Source organism: Hipposideros armiger, unplaced genomic scaffold (genome assembly GCF_001890085.2).
Source record: "Hipposideros armiger isolate ML-2016 unplaced genomic scaffold, ASM189008v1 scaffold_129, whole genome shotgun sequence".
Classification (NCBI taxonomy): Eukaryota; Metazoa; Chordata; class Mammalia; order Chiroptera; family Hipposideridae; genus Hipposideros; species Hipposideros armiger.
In genome coordinates, this window is record NW_017731479.1 from 3414584 (window position 1) to 3434568 (window position 19985).

The window sequence follows — 19985 nt, forward strand, 5'->3', positions numbered from 1 at the left end:
TAATCTATTTTGTTCTGGGTCTTCAAAAATTCTGTTCCACACAGTCCCTCTAAATTCAGGGGGTGAAATTCTGTTGCTGAGGGAGTTAGGCAGGTAGCATAAGTAAGGCAGGGTGTGAGACAAGTGGGAACAGAGGTGGCGGTAGCAAATTGGAGACGGCATGTCCCATCTCAAAGCATGGCATTCAAATTTCTACTTTAAAAATTCTGTGGATGAAACAAAACTCATCAGAGAAGGAGATTTGGTCCATGGACTGTCAATTTCCTAACCAAGTTAAGTAAAAATGGCTGTGGCTGAAAAGATCCTCTGGAAATGGTCAGAAGAGCTCAGGGCCAATGGTGTGAGAGGCACTGTATCAGGACCCATAGCCCAGAGTGAGGAGATGATATTTGCGGTTAAAGGCATACCTTTGTACAGTTGTCACATACAACATCCCGCACTGATTCTGATGAGATGAAGTGGTGAAGGCAGTGGTCCAGGGTCAATGGATGACCCTACAGCATGAGAAGAAGAAAACTCATTATTACAATTCAAAGGGGAGCTACCCCGAAATGATTAACAGATGGCAACGTGAACGCCAGAGCTTTATTTTTGCTTATATAGGCAATAAAAAGCCTCACAGACATAATTGGATGCTTCCTGAAAAAACATGGAGCTCAAAGCACCCTAGACTTGCTACTATGATGGAGTCAAGGGTGTGAGGACATAACATTACAATTAGGGACTTCCACAGTGGTTTAGGTATCCTTGAATTTGAGATGAATATATGTATGTATGTGTGTATGTATTCAAAAAAGTCAAAATTTCTGCAGGAAGAGAAAAACCATAAACCTTCTTCTCCCCCACAAATCGGGCCATGGTACCACACATTAAAATTAGGATGGGTTCACCCAACCATGTGTCAAAATAACGCGTGGCACCTGAGTTACACAAAACGCCTCAAAGCCCTTTCAAATTTAAATGTCCCTGAAACAGACCCAAAATAAACCACAGATCACTACTTACCCATGTGGCAGCTGGAATACTTAGTGAAAGGCTATCAAAGGTATCAAATCGAACAGGACTCTGAAACAAATATTGCAGAAAACCCAGAAAGGACTTAAGTTCAACTCAGAACTTTATAGATGGAAAGATATATGCTTATTAAACAGTTTAATATTTAGATGTCCAACATTAACATAATGAAGCATAATATACTTAGCTAGAAGCAAATTCTATTAAAAACAACTTGTAAACATAAGAGGTACAATAATACTAAAGGGTAGCTTGGAAAAACTATAAGATAACGTACCTGACCCAGCAATTTGGGGATTTTATCCTAAGGATATACCCATGGACATAACTACAAGGATATTCATCACAGTATTATTTATAACAGCAAAATGCAAATAGTTCAAATTTCTAGGGAATGATTAAATAAATTATAGAATGTCCACAAAATGGAATACTATATTAGAAATAGTATGTGAGAAGAATGCATGATTATTTAGAAAGATGTGATGTTATATTATTAATTGCAGAAAACAGAAGATAAAATAGAGTAACAGTTCCAGCTTTTGGTGATGACAGAGTAGTGTGGCTAGACTAACTCTCATTGAGATAAAAACTGTGAAATCTGGACCAAAACAAAACTTTGAATGACTGAAGAGCTACCAAAAGCGAAAGAACACCAAAAATGGCAAACATAAAATTGTTTGCTTTTTATTTATTTAAACACATATAATTGTTTAATTATATGTAAATAAAATAAAAATTATGACATTATTGTGGACTTTGTAATGAATGTAGATGTAACATATATAAGAGAAATACGGGCCAGCAGAGTGGCTCAGTTGGTTAAGAGCTCGCTCAAGAATTTGAGCTCTGAGCAACAGCGGTTCGATTCCCAGACCAAGCTGAGCTGCCGCTGAGCTACCAACAGGTGGCAGGATGCCTCAGCTAAAAAAAAAAAAAGAAAAATACCACAAATGATGGGGTAATAGAACTATGATATTGTGAGTTTCCTTTATTTTACATGGAGTCTAGTATTAACTCTAAATGGACTGTGGTAAGTTAAAATTGCATGTCATCATCTACATACATAAAATGTAAAAAAGTAGTTAAAAAGCCAATAGAGGAATTACAACAAAATACTAAAAAGTATTCAATTAACCCAAAAGGCAGCAAGAAAGGAGAAACAGAGGAACAAAAAATATGTGACACAAATAGAAAGCAAATGGTAAAATAGCAGACCTAAATTCAACCATATAAATACTTACATTAAATTAAATGTAAATGGACTAAACACACCAATTAAAATGCAGATTGTCAAGCTGGATAAAAAAACAAGACCCAATTACATGCTGTCTACAAAAGCCACACTATAAATACAAAATCAAAGATAGGTCAAAAAGAAGGGAACAGAAAGAGACGTACCACAGAAACACCAGTTAGATGGAAATTAATCACACAACATAGGCTTTAAGGCAAGGAGTCTTACCAGAGATAAAGGGGGACAATTTATCATGACAATAGGAGTCAACTCATCATAATTAATACATGCATATGTGCCTAATAGCAAAGTCTCAAAAGAAATTCAGCAAAAATAGAACTAAAGAAAGAAAAAGAAACAAGACAAATTTTAGCAAACATTTAAGGAAGAGACAATGCCAATATTAACCAAGGTCCAAACACTTCCTGGGTTATTTTATGAAGCTAGTATAATTCTTATAACAAAACCCGACAAAGATAATACAAGAAAATTGTATTGCCAATAGTCCTCATAAATACAGACATTAATATCCTTTAGAAAATATTTTAAAAATCAAATTCAGTAATATATAAAAATAATAATACATCATAATAAAGTGGAGTTTATTCCAGAAACACTAGGCTAATTTAACGTTAGAAAAAGCAATCACTGCAATTCACCATATTAATGGAATAAAAGAAAAATCTGATACCCTCCATATATGCAGAAAAAGCATGAAAAAAATTCAACCGCTATTCATGATAAAAACTCTCAGCAAACTAGGAATAGTACTTTCTCAGTGTAATAAAAGGGGTATGCTAAGACCTGAAGCCAATATCATACTTATTTATGAAACACCAATACTTGCTTCTTAAGCTTTGAAACAAAGCAAGAATGTCTCCTATCACCACACCTATTCAACTTTGTATTGGAGGTCCTCACCAGGGTAATAAGGCAAGAAAAATAAACAAAAGGCATAACAATTGGGAAGGAAGAAGTAAAACTCTTGCTATTCACAGACAACGTGATCGTTTACATACAAAAGAGAATTCTAATGAATCTACAAAACTTCTAGAGCTAGTAAATGAATTTTTGCAAGATCTGAAGACTCAGTCAATATACAAACAATTATATTTCTATATACTAGAAAAAGATTTTTAAATTCCATTTACAATAGCATCAAAACACAAATAAAATGCAAGCAAAAATAAAGAGAGATGAATGGGCAACTTATAGCTTAAAAGACATTAACGATTATGAATTGTAATCTATGGACCTTATTTTTAAAAAAAGATTGAACATCGTTAGCAGGGTAATGCCAATTAAAACCACAATGAGATACCACTTCACCCACATTAGGATGGCTATAACTAAAAAGTCAGATAATAAATATTAATGAGGAGGTAGAAAAATTGAAAACCTCATTCACTGCTGGTGGGAATGCAAAATGGTGCAGCCACGTTAGAGAACAGTGCGGCAATGCCTCAAAATGTTAAACATGGAATTACCAGGAGCCAGCAATTCTATTCCAAGGTATATACTGAGGAGAAATGAAAACATATGCCTACACAAAAAACTGTACATAAATATTCACAGCAGCATTGTAAATAATAGCCCCAAAGTGGAAACAACCCAAATGGCCATCAACTGATGAATCCATACGATGGAATATTATTTGGTAATAAACGGGAATGAAGTACTGACACATGCTACAAGGTGTAAGAACCTTGAAAACATTATACTGAGTGAAAGAAACTAGTCACCAAGGGACCATATACTGTATGATTCCATTTACATGAAATGTCCAAAACGGGCAAATTGATACAGATAGAAAGTAGTTAGTGGTTGCCTAGGGCTGGGGGTGTGGGGGTGAGAAATAGGGAGTAATTACTAACGGGAACAGATTTATTTTGGCGGGGGGAGGATGATGAAAATATTCTAAAATTGATTGAGGTGATAGTTGCACAATTCTATTTTTTTTTTTTAAGATTTTATTGGAGAATTGGGGAAGGGGTATAGTGTTGGGGAATTGGGGAAGGGGAACAGCCAAGCTGTTGTCCTTCAATCTCAGTTGTGGAGGGTGCAGCTAGCTCAGCTCCAAGTCCAGTCACCATCGGCAGCTCGCAGCTACTCAGCTCAAGGTGCTGTCTTCAATCTCAGTTTGGGGGGGAGCGTAGCCCACCATCCCATGTGGGCATTGAACCAGCAACCTTGTTGTTAGGAGCACGTGCTCTCACCAGCTGAGTCAACCTGCCACCTGTTGGCAGCTCAGCGGCAGCTCAGCTCGGGTGCAGCTCACTGGCCCATGTGGCAATTGAACCGGTGACCCTATTGCTCAGAGCTCGCGCTCTTAAACAATTGAGCCACTCACCCGGCTCCACACAATTCTCTATTTTGTATTGTGTTGGAAATTTTCCAAATAAAAATTTTAAAACCTCAAAAGCAAAAAAGTCCCCAAACAACAGCCCTAGAATCTGCTGTGTCCACCATGAGTATAGACCCAAATGAAGGACTAAAATTCCTGCCAATCCACGATAGGTCTGCTGCTCTAAGAATCTGATGACATGTTAGCACTGACCAAAGAGGGGCAGCCAGTCCACTGAGTGTACAGAGCCCAGGCAATCACAAACACCACATACCACTGTCTGTCAATACTCTTTAGATCCTTCACGAATCTTATTGAAAAGCAAACCTCGCCAGAAAATATCAAGGATTGGTATTGTATTTACCTGGTGTTCACAGTGTTTGCAGACCATGTTACTAGTAAGTCTTCCATGAAAAGGATGCTGAGATTTCCAGTGATTGGACATGGGATGAGGTGCCCCTGGAACACAAAACACCTTGTGATATGCCACCCCGGCCCGCCCTTTGACTCCCACCTCAAAATTCACCCTCCTTTTTTGTATGTGGTAGCAACTCCCTCTTTAGAAAAAAAAAACAAATGCTCCTGAAAAGTAAATTGTCTCATAAAGACAACCCATTCCCTTCACAGAATTTATATGGGTCCTTAAATGTGGTTTCTGTAGAATGGGTACAGCCACATTTAAAAAAGGAATTTGTGTTTAACAACTTTTTTTTTTGCAAACACATGCTTAAAATGTTTGAGATGTCAAAAGAATACTATAAGTGAACATTCCAGAAGGTGAAATAAACTTCTGAAATCATCAGAATAAGCTAGATATGAAAAACTTTTTTTTTTCTAGGATGGGGGTTACTGAAATGAACAGTGTAGTATGCCAGTTAGAAACACAAGCCCTAGAGTCAGGCAGCCCTGGGCTTGGTCCTGGCTTTGCTTCTTATTAGCTATGCGACCTGGGAAGTCACGTCGCCTCTGTGAGTCACTTCATCTGTTTGCTGGAAATGGGGATAATTATTGTCCCATTATCTCCAGTACCATCAGTTTCATAGAGCTGTTGTGAAGTTTAAATGACATATTATAGTGCCTGGCACACAGTATGGGCTAACGCATAATTGTCTTATTACAACAAACACACAAAGGAATTGATGTGTCTTTGTTTGTTTGTTTGTTTAAATCTTAAGAAAACAATGATTTCCTTCTTAGGAGGACTGTGATCATTTGCAATAAGAGTTGGCTAACGTGGAAATGTTGAGGACATGACAGTTTAAGCTTAAGTTCCTCACCAGGTCATGCCAAGAAGGTAAAAAGAAAACCCTTGTGTGAAGTAGAAATAAGTCCGTTTGGAGGAAACCAAGCAGGGCTAGGGGATGAGGGAACAATTCAAGATGTTTCCAAAACACAAGTTCCTTTGCAAGTACATACAGTTCAAGCCAGACTGGATGTCACCAGAAAAAAAATGTTTAAACAAGCAAATTATTGTCATTATCTAAAAAGTATCCATCGTGTGTTACGGTTCAATGGAAAATGACTACCTCTTGTGCGGCAGGTTATTTGTTTGGGAGTTATTTCTGACTGCTGCTGTAGGGGAGAAAAAAAAACAACAGACTGAAAACCTACTGCAATCCTTTTATCACCCGCATCCATCCCACTCCTAAGTCTTACAAGCTTCTGTGCTGACTGCACCACTAAAAATCAGCTTTGAGCAAAGGTTTCTAAAAGTAGCCTTCATCATCCTCTTTGGTTGGTTACTATGTCTATTCCTCCATCAAATGCAATCAAAACATATTTCCTGTCTCCAGAATATTTTCCCACCTTTACTAGTAATAGTTAACTTTTATCAACTTTAATAATGTTCCAGGGAAACAAGGATTCATTTAGCATTGTCATGGCTCCTTGTTCCGATGTATTAAATAGAGGGAAAAGTAAATTCTTTCGTCTCCAAGCCAACAACTGCAGCCATGAATCATTTTAAAGGGCCTTCCAAATCACCAGCTGCAAAGTTTAAAGTTTAAGACCCGCCACCTGCCCCAGCCCCAGCCCCACTGCTTTGTATCGACTCTTACTTATGAGTTTAAAGCTGTACAAAGATGATACTTGCGGTCCCTACACCCATTAAATACACACAAACTCATTAAATGTATTGGAAATGTTAATGATTTACCTCCAGGGAATGCACATCAAACAAATGTGCGACCCGGGGCTGCCGGTCCCGCTCATCCTCCAATGACGAGGTAATGACATGGAATAACTCATGAGCATCCTGTCAAAGGGCAGAGCATTCTTCAGAGAGGCCCGAGGAGGCCACGGCCGCATCAGCACCATCCCCACAGGGACCACCGGGCAGCCCTCCTCCTCCGGCTGTGGGCGGGATCTATTCTTCACCTTCTCAGGGCCGGGCTAGTTAAATGGACACAGCTCCGACCTAGACAGTTTCACAATTAAGACCCACAACTGGGAGGCCCAAGGAGAGAGAGAAGGGAAGGACGCTGGTGGGCTGACCTCATGCCAGCTTCTCGGAGCCTGTGTTAGCTTTATTAAGATGGCGCTTCACTCCACCTGACTACTCTTGTTTTATTCATTGTGGTAAAATACACATAACATAAAATAGCCTGTAGTGTTAAGGACATTCACACTGTTGTGCTACCAAAAGCACCACTCATCTCCAGAACTTTTTTATCTTCCCAAACTGAAATTCCATACCCATTAAACACTAACTCCTCATTTCCCCTCCCTCCTAGCCCTCGGCAGCCACCATTCCACTTTGTCTCTGATCTGACTACTCTAGGACCTCATACACGCAATCATACAATATTTGTCCTTTTGTGACTGGCTTACTTCACTTTGCATAACGTCTTCAAGGTTCATCCATGCTATGGCAGGTGTCAGAATTTCCTTCCTTTTGAAGACTGAATACTACTCCATTGTGTGTATGTGTATTCCATTGCGCACGCGCACACACACACACACACACACACACACACACACACACTTTGTCCATCCATTCCTCTGTTGATGGACAGACATTTGGGTCACTTCTACCTTTTGGCTACTGCAAATACTGCTGTGAACATGGGAGTACAGATACCTGTTCGAGTCCCTGCTTTCAATTCTTTTGGGTTTATATTCACTAGTGGGATTGCTGCATCATATGACAGGGAAGCTACTCTTTAAGGATCACCTCAAACGCCCCTCAAAAAGCCAAAGCGGCCTCTCACTCTTCTGGGACGGGCAGGTATCTCCGCCCCTGAACTCTGACGACGCTGATCCTCTCGGCTTCTGTTCTTAAGTGTCCCTCCACAGTCACAACTGCGATCTTTCAAAAGGCAAATGACTTCCCTCTTCCGCTTCCAACCTTCCAACGGCTTTCACAGCTAGAGTACAGCCCACGCCCCCTTCTTAGCTGGCCTACAAAACCTGATAAGAGCCTGCCTAGAATGAACTCCCTCCCTCACTATGCCCTAGCCCTCATTTTTGTTTTTTTAAAGATTTTATTGGGGAATTGCAGGAGGGGAACAGTGTTGGGGAATCGGGGAAGGGGAACAGACAAGTTGCAGTCCTTTTGTTCTTCAGTCTAGTTGTGGAGGACATCGCTTCACTGGCCCATGTTGGTATTATCATTGCGCTCTTCCCGGGTGAGGCAGTTGCTCACTGGCCACTAGAAGGCTGCTCACACTGGCTGCTGGCCACTCACAGTAGCTTACGGGAGCCCACTGCAGCCCCACTGCAGCCTACGCCATCGCCGGCGACTCACAGCAGCCCAGCTCCAGGTTGAGCTGTTGTTCACCATCTTAGCTGTAGAGGGCGCAGTGTCACTGGCCCATGTGGGATCTGAACCGGGGCCCTGCTGCTCAGAGCTGGCGTCCCAAGCCAATTCTTAACCAGCGCGCCACTCAGCCAGCCCTAGCTCTCGTTTTTTAAAATTGACAACACTGGTTTATAACATTATAAGTTTCAGGTGCACAACATTTACTTCGCCATCTGTACAGACTAGAGCAGGCAGGGGTTGACAAACTGCGGCTCAAGAGCCATATGCGACTGTTTGGTTACGTTCCGTCTCCAAAGTTTGCCGACCCCTGGAAAAGCCAATCCTGTCCCTCACAATTTAAAAATCATTCGAGAGCCATAAATATATTTTTACATAATCACCATTATGTGAATAATATCCTTTAAACATTTTATAAATGAAACTATGATAGTTTTATTTTCATTTTCAATTTTACTTCAGAGCCACGCACTCACGAGCTGCAGTTTGCTGACCCCTGGCGGCTCTTGCGTCTCAAAAGTTTGCGAGCCCCCGGACTAGAGCGTGCTCACCACCAAGATCCCTGGCCTCCTTTGGCTCCAGAATGCACCACGCTAATCCCCCTCTCAGGGCCTGTCTTTCAAGCACTCTTGCCTGAGGACGTCTGCTCAGATCTTCATGCGACTGCTTCTTTCTCATCTTCCAGGTCTCCACCAAAATGACATCTCCTCAGGGAGTCCCTCCCTCACCACCTCTCCCTGCCTTAATCCCACCCTTAGCCAATTCAACAGCAGTCCTGCAGGCTCCCCCTAAATCTCTGAGGACTCTCCTATCTCCCCTACCCCACCCCCAGTCTGAACCACGCCATCCCTGGCCTGGATATCTGCAATACAGCCTCCCAACTTTCCTCTCTCTTTCCATCCTGGGCCCCTATGTAAGTCCTTCCTGTACATAGCGACCAGCATCGTCCCATATCAAACATAAATCGGATCCCTGTTCAAAGCCTCTAGTGGCTCCTCAAGTGCACACGGAGTGGAAGCCCAGCTCCTGCCCACAGCCTCCCAGGCCCTGCACCATCTGCTTCCTGACTATGGCCGGGACCCCCTCTCCCACTGCTCTCCTCACCCTGGCCCCAGCTATGCTGGCCTTCTCTCTATCCTTCAAACACTGCACACTTGTCACTGCCTCAGGCTTTCGTCTGGCTTCTTCCTCTGTCTGGAACACTCTGCACCCAGACATTCACAGGCCTCACATCTTTTTAAGCCTCAGGTCTCAGCAAAGACCTCAGGTCTTCTAAAGAGCCTTGCCCATCTAAAGTGGTCTCCCAACTGCTTTTCTCTGACCCCACCCCCCCCAGGCCCCCCACATTCACACTTTGTCACACCATGTTTGTGTTACTATTATTAGCACATCTTGAAGTTACCCATTTATTGTCTACAGCCTCACTTACATGTGAGCTCCATGACAGCAGGGACCCTGTCAGTCAAGTTTGCTGCTACAACCCCAGGCCCTCAACAGGCCCTGCCCACGGCAGGCATTCAGTAACTATTGGTTGCATGTATAAATGAATTCCCTCCTCGGCTATGAACAGCAGTTAGCAAGAGAGTGACCGAGATTCAACGATTAAGAAGGCAAGGCTTTTGCTCTCGGAGACTCACAATCCAGGCACACATGTAGCAGCCTAACTGCTCCCTAGCAGCAGGGTGCTACAGCCCTGTGATGACCAATGAGCCGCGGGAGACAAGAGAATTGGCTCTTCCTGGGAGGCTCAGGGAGCCTCAAAGACAGGCCTCTGGACCAACCAATGAAGCAATGAGCAGAGCTTCACCAGGGAGAAAAACCCCAAGACAGGATGGAGTCAGATCCACACCCTGTTCTGTCCCAGTCAGCTACGTGGCCTTGAGAAAAAGGCTGTATGGCAGAAGAGGCTGGCGCTGACGTGTGCACTTTAGCACCAGACTGGCTCGAATCCTGGCTCTGCCACTGAAAGAGCTATGTGACTCTGGGCAAATCACTTCACTTCTCTGGACCTCAGTGTTCTCATCTGCAAAACGAGAATAGGAATAGTAACTCCTTACAGGGTTGTGGTGAGGATTAAATCAGTAATTCACACGAGGTAAGCCCTTAGCCCAACGCATCTGCCAAAGCACCGCCTGCAGACACTGAAGAGTGGCTGACAGTGGAAGCCTGCTGACGACTAACCAAATGAACAGTAATGAAGATGCAGACAAGGCCCCGGGCAGTGCTCTGAATGCCTTCAAAGACATGACAGACATGATCGTCTCTTTTCCACGCACACCGTAGCACCACCTGGCTCAGTGCCTGCTGTGAGCCGAAGACGTTGGAAATATTTTCAAGGAGTAACTGGGAGTTAAGGGGTCCTTGACAGAAGAGCAGGGCTTAGAAAACGTTATCTGATGTCCTTGGCAACTAAATCTCAGTCACTCTCACTTTAGAGAGATGAAAAACATTTCATCTAAATAATGCCAGTTATAGGATTTTAAAAAGTATTTTCTAAATGGAAAAAAAACATTTCAACACACCATAGATTAATCGAGATGCATTGTAAGAAAGTATAGATATCATCAGTGTCATGTTTAAAAAAAAAAAAAAGCCTAGATGGCTTCAGATTAAAGTGGAAAGAGATAACCTTTAAAAATGAGGGGAGCTGAAAGCCTTCTCACCTCATTTTTCAGAGCTTTTAAATGCTTTTCATTTCAGCTCCACCGTTTTGGGAGCCCAAAGGCCGTCTCCCATTTCTTTGGTCCAGTGTCTGGATGGTGGAGGCAGAAGCAGTCAACACAAAACTGGACCCGGCTGTCCTGGGAATTGGCTAGTGAGGATGTCCCAGAACACCACTGGACGCAACATTTTCTGTCCTTAGAACTTCACCCTCTCAGTCTTGGCCTCAGGCCTGCCATTGGTAATAGTGGTCTGGGGTGAGGCGGGGGGAGGGGAGGTCAGGACCAAAGAAGGCCGAGAAGCTGTAGTTGTAGAAAAGGAGGTGGAAGTGGCTGGAATATAGCCCTTGGGCTGCATTTGACAGCTGCTCCCAGTTTGGGGCCACTTTAAGGCAGCCTCTGAAGATATTTTTTTCTTTTTTTTAATGAGGGTATGATCCAAAAAAGGGTCTCGCCTGAAGCCACCTGCCTCTCTCTAAAGGACCCAGGTATCCCTACCATCCACTGCAGTGCAGTCATTGAGAAACGAAAGACTTCTGTTCTTTGGCACCTGTGTGTAAGCCCTATCCTGCGAATCTTCCTTCCATCCATCGGGTGAAACAGCTGTATTCTCCTCTGACCGTGAAAGCAGGAACAAAGCTCATAATCTAGCCCAGAGCATGAAGGCTGCCTAAAGTGTTACGGGGATGTACACGTAGGTTGGCCAACTGCAAGGTCAATCCTGGCATTTATTCTTCCCGCTGCTGCAGTGCAGCTGTTTTTCAGCCGTCACTGCAAGCTCAGACCCCAGCTCACTAGTGGGAAGGATTCTCCAAGTAAACCTGTTTTGAATGTTGTGTTCACCTGTTCCTCAAATGAAGAGATCTGCCATCTGTACATTCTTAAGACATCCAACAAGCAGCTTGCATCCAAGACCTCATCATCAGTTATTTCCTGGCAGGATAAAGCTGGAAACAAAAAAAGTAACACAGTTATTAATCTCACCAGCGTAACAACAAACCAGAAAACCTGCACCACATAGCCTGTCAAAGCTAATGAAAAATTTGAGAACTGTAAAATTCATCTTGGAATGATCTCTTTCACCATTCTTGTTTGTAACCTTACCCAATGCTTAGTACATTATTAGGCACTTCGTGTTTGTTGAATGAAAGTGATTTTTCATAAGACCACAGCATTTAAATGAAGCAATTGATTTTCAGTGATCTGAATTACCATCATTGATATAAATTTATTGTTGCAAGATTCTTATTGAATAAGATGATTTTAACTCACTACTCTCAGGGGTGGGAGGACACTTAAACACTCATCTAGCCCAGGGGTCAGCAAACTGCGGTTCGCAAGCCACATGCGGCTCTTTGGGTACGTTCCGTCTCCAAAGTTTGCCAACCCCTGGAAGAGCCAATCCTGTCCCTCACAACAATTTAAAAATTATTCAAGACCCATGAATATATTTTTATAAATAAGGAAAATTTAAAGTAATATTATAAATGAAACTATGATAGTTTTATTTTCATTTTCAATTTTACTTCAGAGTCACATGTATGTACCCAAAGTGCCGACCCCTGGTGGCTCTTCCATCTCAAAACTTTGCCGACCCCTGATCTAGTCCAACCCTACATGCAGTGCTTAACTCCTCTCCACAGGGCTCTCTCCTGTGGCCATAAGGCCTTCACGTGTATCTGTCTGCATGAGTTTCTGATTATCATGGCAAAACACCAACGTACGTGTGGCAGCCTTAATGGGTCTGGTGAGTGGTTTACTTTTCAATCATAAGTAGAATCAAGCCTAATAAACAAAAATCAAAGTTTGATGGGCTTATGAATTTATAATTACATCTAGATCAGGGGTTGGTAAACATGTTAGGATTCACAGATCACTGTAGCCACTCCTCAACTCTGCCATTCTAACACAAAAGCAGCCATAGACAATACTAAACAAATGGGCATGGCTGTGTTTCGATAAAACTTTATTTAAACAGCAGGTGGTGGGCCAGATTTCACCCATGGGCCATAGTTTGCTGATTCCTGATCTTGACCATCCCCCATCTCATTGTGTATTACACTGGACCAGAGTATGAGAGACAAAAATATAGGGGCCTGTCATCTCAGCACAGTTTCGGGGAGTTCCAATTCCCCAGGTAAATTAAGCCAGGCTGTTTCTTCTCTTTGATTTGCAGCCAGTGAACTTGAACGATTCCTTAGAATACTTTAGGCTCTGACTCTGAAGGTTCTGAATACTGCAACCCACAACTGTGTCTGAACATGGTCAGTGACTTTGTGAGTGGTGGTGACCTGTGGAGAAGTAGCAGCCCTGGCAGCCAGTGCTAAGAAGTCCTGAGGCTTGTCTCATCAGTGCAAATACCCTGAGGTCTGACCTTTACCCTCCAGAACAAAGGGTTCTTCCTGCCATCAAGCAGCCCTCTGCTAGCTTTTTCCTTCCCAAGGAAAATTCTAATGTCCCCTTAGTTCAATTTTGCCTAAAATGCTATGGGGGCACTTTGGCAATGTTTACTAATTTTCTATCCTATAATGCAGCAATTCCACTTTCTTAGGATCTACAGTAGGGCAATATGTGCTTACATACAAGTTGGACACCTACAGCCTGTTTATCATGACAATATAAACAAAAGGCTAAAGGCTAAATAAACTGGGGTGTCTCAACTGTAAAAGTGAGTGAGGTTTGCAAATTACATATCTGATAAGGAATTGATATCCAGAATATATAAAGAACTGAAACCCAACAACAATGAAAATACAGACAATTCAATAATGAACAAAAGGACTTCAATAGAAACTTCTCAAAAAAAAAAAAAAAGACAAATGGCTAATAAACATATGGTTAACATCACTTTTCATTAGGGAAATACAAATCAAAACCAAAGAGATATCACTTTACACCCATTAGGATGGCTATTAGCAAAAAGACAGATGATAACAAGTGTTGGTGAGGCTGTGGAGAATTGGAGCTCTCTGTGCACTGCTAATGGAAATGTAAAATGGTGCAGCCATTATGGAAAACAGTATGGCGGTTCCTCATAAAATTAGACAGAATTACCATTTGATCTAGCAATTCCACTTCTGGGTATACACCAAAATAATGAAAAGCAGGGCTTGAACAGAAATTTGTACAGCAATGTTCATAGCAGCATTGTTCACAATGGCACAAAGGTGAAAACAACCCAAATGTCCATTGACTTATGAATGGATAAACAAAATGTAGCATATACACACAACTGAATAGTATTCATATTCAGCCTTCAAAAGGAATGAAATTCTGACGCATGCTACAAAGTGGATGAACCCGGAATACATTATGCTAAGTGAAATAAGCCAGATACAAAAGGACAAATATTGTAAGATTCTACATAAATGAGGTACCTAGTCAGATTCATAGAGACAGACAGCATAGTGGTTACCGCGGTCTAGGGGTAACAGAGAATGGGGAGTTTTTGTTTAATGGATACAGTTTCAATATGGGATGATAAAAAAGTTCTGGAAATGAAGAGTGATTATGATGGTTGCAGAACAAGGTGATGAATGCACTTAATGGTACAGAATTATATATTAAAAATGGTCAAGATGGCAAATTTTATGTTTTTTTAATGGGCAAAGGATATGAGCAAGCAATTCACAGAAGACAACATCTATAAGGCCAATAAACTCACAAAAAGAAAAAAAAGTGAATGAGGTAGAGCTGACATGTACTGAAATGGACATTTCTCTAGAGCATATTACGTTACTTGGTTATGAAAAAGCATAAACAAAACAATACGTAATTCCTGGGGTACTTAGAAAATGGTCCGGAAGAACAGACTTACGCCTTACTTTTGGGGAGGAAGGAACAGGATTGGGGTGGTAGTGATAAAGGGGATTTTAGCGTTATCTGTAATGCTGTCATTTTTTTACAAGGAGAATTTATTTATGAATTACTTGTATAACTAAAAAAATAATTTCTAAAAGTCAACAGAAAAGACACTGAAAGCGGAAGCAGAGAAGGGAGAGAATATTCTAGGTACACTGGACCACGAAAACTCTGCTTCCCAGCATCGGGTCACACACAGGAAAAGCAGAGACGAGGGTGCTGAGGTCATGGTTAGGACAACTCTTGAACCTGAGTCGTAACACCTATGTGGACATTTCAGCTTCTCCCAAGTCTTTGGAATGGTGTTTTTCTTAGAACAGAGCAGAAGAAATTCTTTTTAAACTGCCTCTTGATAGAGCTGCAGAACTTGCTTCATAAAAATTTCTGTGTCAAGCTAAGAGCACATAGGAAAATACCTCAGGGAAGCACTATTTAACCGAGTGTTTTTAGATCCAATTTTTTTTTTCTTTCTGACTGTGACAATAATATATGCTGATTGTTGGAAGTTTTAGAAGTATGGTTGTGTGGGTTTTTTGTTTGTTTGTTTAATGTTTTCAAACTAGCAACTGCACAATATCAAAATGGCCATGGCTAACATTTTGGTCTTTCTCTGTCCAGTCTACCTGTAAAAGTTTTTGCTTTACTGAAGTCAATTATATCATATTTTGTATCCTGCTCTTTTAAACTTAGTATTATAGCCTATGCCCTCTTCCAAATTAAAAAACGTCATAAAGATGATTCTTAATGGCTATGTGCTATTTCATTCATTGCTTAATCATTCTGTTGGACAAACACATTCTTTTCTTTCTTTCCCCTCATTATAAATAGGCATTAGAGATTGTTGAGCCTGTAACAGCATTTACAAAATCACATTTTGTGGAATGTCCTCAGGATGGTAACAGATGTTACGGCAGGAGGTCGGGGAAAGAACCAGTTCTACAGTCAAAACAGTGGTTTAAAAATGAAGTTAGATCAGTGACTTCTTAAAATTCCATGTATATTGTGACTCTCCAAGCTCAGGGCCAGTATCCAGTCATTCCCAAACTTGTTTGCTCTAGAACTTCAGGCTAGTGTAAATCCCAGTCCACATTTCTAACTATTTCTGTTAAGACAGGCTCCCAGGGGCCGGCTGAGTGGCTCAGTTGGTTAAGAGCTCGCTCAAGAGTTTGAGCTCTGAGCAACAGCGGTTCGAGTCAGCCCGAGCTGAGCAGCCGTGAGCTGCCAACAGGTGGCGGGATGGCTCAGCTAAAAAAAAAAAAAAAAAAAAAAAAAAAAGACAGGCTCCCAGACAAGGCATTATTAGGTCAAATGACACTGAACATTTGGCAAGCTACTACTGCATAGTTCCAAACTGCTTTCCGGAAAGGTTGCCCCAAGTTACCCCACACTAGTGTGTTCGAACATGTTATACAACAGCTGGTCATGATTGTCAAATTGTTTTTCAATGTTGCTGACAGGCAAAAACATGGTACCTTGTTATTATTTTATTTATATTTCTTTGATGATGGTCAGGTTGAATATTTGAGTGTTTGTTAGATACTTTGTATCTATCGAAATACAATTTGTAGTACTTCTCTTGTGAATTACCTTACTTTCTAGGCTAAGATACTTAAAAAAAAAAAGTTTAATGTTTTTGAAACCAGGGTATTCTTATAATCAAAATGGTTATGTCACAGTGGACTTTCCTCTTTCCCTAAAGAGCTGTAACTAAACTGACAATTTTTAAACTAGATGGTTATATCTTTGCTTTTTAAAAACTAGCTGTTTGTATCTATTGGGCTCTTAGTGTTTTTTTCATAATCTGTATGAGGTTTTTCTAAACAGAGGCAGTTAACCCTTTGCCTGCCATCTGGGTTGCTGCTTGGAAAACGAATGCAATCCCCTTTAAATTCCCCGTTAGATACCTTTCAGGAGGTGCAACAGTGTTAAGGATAAATACTGGTGTGGGGGATGTTCCTTCTGATCCCTGGTGTACTGGGTGGTGAACTCCTCCAGCCACGTGATGAATGCGGGGCAGGCAGACAATCCTTGCAGCAGGGAGTTCAGGAAGCAGGTGTTCCCCAAGTTGACCAGGCCTGGCACAAGCCCTAGAAAGAGGAGGGTGGGGGATGAGAGTGCAGCACATCGTATTGGACAGACTCTTTTTTTCTCTCCCATTAGCGACCCAGAGTTTCTGCACCGTGGCCTTGAATTTGAAATCCCAACATGAGAAAATCCTTATCCTGAGAACAAGGAGCCAGGTGTTTTGTCCATGCTGAGGACCAGTCCTGGTACTGCTCCTTTGGGACACTATAGCGACAGAAGAACAGGTCCCTGGCCTGTGTTACTTCTGAAACCCACCACGATGTCAGGCACAGTTTGGTTTACACTGAATGTGCAAAAACACTCAGTAACATCTCTTTCTCTCCCTCCCTTTCTCTCTCTCTCTCTCCCCTTTAATAAAAAAGCAATGTTTCTCAAAACAGAAGAAAACAATTGTTCTCTTGTTGCTCCCCAGGACAATGATTTTGTTCTTACAATCAGTGGGAAAGACTCCACTATGGCAACTCTCGTCAGTCTTTCTGCAGAAATCAACAAAATACTTCCCTCTTCTGCTGAAGTTTTTAAAAAACTTTTTATTATGAAAGTTCTCAAACATGTAGAAAATAAGAGAGGATAGACCCTAATTATAACCATCCCCAGATTTAACAGTGATCAACATCTTGCTACATCTATTACCCACCCCACCCCCTTTTTTTGCTGACTTTTAATCAATAGAAGTAAAGCAATGTTTACAAAAGGGGGCATTTTTTAAACTAAGAAATACATTTTGGGGTTAATGAAGAAACTAACTTGAAACATTTACTAGTGACTAGCAGCTAGTCAGTGAAACCACAAATGCATCAAACAACAGGTGGGCTGTACTACTGAAAAACACAATTGCCATGCTAATGAGAACATAGACAATTAAGACACTTGAAAATTTTCATTACAAAGCATGTGGCAAATTCAAGACTTTAGAGGAGGTGAAATGTAAATCTTTTTACTTACTACAGCATATAAAATAATGAGTCATTGCAATTAACTTCTGCTTAAAAGAAAGTACTGAGGGTACAAGAGAACCAAAAATGCCCTCCCCTTTTTGTACTGTTTTTGGATAATAACGGTTCAGGTCAAGTCTACAGACCATGATGCAAAGGCCTCAGTCTTACCTTTTCTACGCTTCTTTCTTTCTGTAATGGGACCCCATATAACATATATTCCTGCTGCAAGAGCAGCAGCAATTCCACCTATGACACCCCAGTTCTTCATGACTTTATATCTAAAAAAGAAAAATAAGTTTACTATCTTCCATGATCACAAAACAATACGTATAGAGAGAGATAATAAGTACATAAAAATAACATTTCATGAAAATAACCCACTGGCCCGCCAAATACCTAACTTTCAAGGTAATGTAGTATACAGTAATATACATAGGATTATGTCTTGAAAATCAGCACATTTAGACATTAGGATTTAGAATCTAAGAGCACAACCTTCCATCTCACTCAGAGAAGCCAGGGTTTTTTCCTCCTACTCTGCCTCTCACTCCGCCTCTGCACTGGCTGCCACCCCAGCCATGCTCTCACCTCAGGGCCTTTGCACTGCTGCTCCCTTTGCACTGTATGCTCTTCCCCCAGATCACTGCTTGGCTCGCTCCTCACCTCCTCATCACTTCTAACTAACTATTAGAGCCTGCACTGCTGGTCCCTTTTACCTGCTTCTACTTTTTCTTTTCGCCATAGCACTTACCACCTTCTAACACAGTGGGTCTCAACCTTCCTAATGTCGAGACCCTTTAATGCAGTTCCTCATGTTGTGGTGACCCCCAACCATAAAACAATTTTTGTTGCTACTCTAGCTGTAATTTTGCTACTGTTATGAATCATAATGTAAATATCTTTTTGTTTTCCAATGGTCTTAGGTGACCCCTGTGAAAGGGTCGTTCAACCCCCCAAAGGGGTCGCGACCCACAGGTTGAGAACCGCTGTTCTAACGTAACATTCATTATTCACTAATTCATTGTCTGTCTCTTTCAACTGGAATGCAAAGTCCCCAAGGACAGGGATCTTTGTCTATTTTACTCACTGATATATCCCAAGTGTCTACCTCATGCCTGGCACATAGTAGGTACTCAATAATATTCACTGAATGATTGGGTACTGGAGAAAACATAGAGAAATGGATTTATTTTTCAGATTATTAAATGAGGAGGGGGCATATAATAGTATAAAAAGATCTTCTAAGTATTTATGAAATTAAAGATTCTTAATTTTAGGCTCGACTCAACACTGAAGTTATTCTTTTACTACAAATGAAGAAATTGCACCAGCAATGCAAAACACTGCTTTATACAAAGTTACATACACGAATAAGGCAAATCATATGTTAGCTATGTGTGTACATACATGTGTAATATATTCATATCCCACTATTTAGATCATGTGAATATTGTTTTGATCTGAGCTCAGTCAACATTAACTCATGAAGTCACTGGTGATACTAGCGACTCTATCTTACGACTACCAACAGTCGCCTAGTGTCATAACTGATATGATACTAACTGAATTTCAAATAAATCTTGATTCTCCCAAGACAGAGTCAATAGTGCACAGCACTTGGGTAAGAAAGTGGAATCACATTAATCTGGTTCAATCTTGGCTTTGCTATTCCCTAGGACATCACTTCACCCTCAGTTTCCTCATCTGTACAATAGGGACAATCATGAGACCAACCTCATAGGGTTGTTGTGAGGATTAAATAAGCGCTAATGCGTAAGGTGCATAGTAAGAGCTCTGAAAATATTAGCTGCTATGATTATTAAGTACTATAATCTCAGTTTCATTCATGAAAGTTATTCTTGACGTTTCTTAATGCAACCTTGTGCTGACTTTTACACCATAGGTGTATTCACAAAAGTGCCTGGAAAGGTTAAAAAGGGTCATCACTGAAAGGCCGAGTGGCGTGATGGTTAGGAACTGGCTTGGGACGCCAAAGGGCCCTGGTTCGGATCCCACACATGAGGGCCAGTGACACTGCCCTCCACAGCTAAGATGCTGAACAACAGCTCAACCTGGAGCTGGGCTGCCG

General features: G+C 41.3%; 1 protein-coding gene across 2 annotated transcripts in view; it reads right to left on the reverse strand.

The window, feature by feature from the left end:
- USP30 (ubiquitin specific peptidase 30) overlaps positions 1–19985 on the reverse strand; it is a 28757-nt gene that overhangs the window by 6848 nt on the left and 1924 nt on the right. Inside the window, exons 2-9 of one of the 2 annotated variants that reach the window (XM_019649075.1) lie at positions 18065–18174; positions 16778–16960; positions 11856–11959; positions 6751–6849; positions 6122–6164; positions 4960–5054; positions 1006–1065; positions 408–494 (exon numbers count right to left, since the gene is read on the reverse strand). In XM_019649075.1, the coding sequence (XP_019504620.1) occupies positions 408–494; positions 1006–1065; positions 4960–5054; positions 6122–6164; positions 6751–6849; positions 11856–11959; positions 16778–16960; positions 18065–18174 (781 nt within the window). Of the gene's footprint in view, positions 1–407; positions 495–1005; positions 1066–4959; positions 5055–6121; positions 6168–6750; positions 6850–11855; positions 11960–16777; positions 16961–18064; positions 18175–19985 lie in introns of both variants that reach the window. The other variant, XM_019649074.1, reaches the window with a different exon arrangement.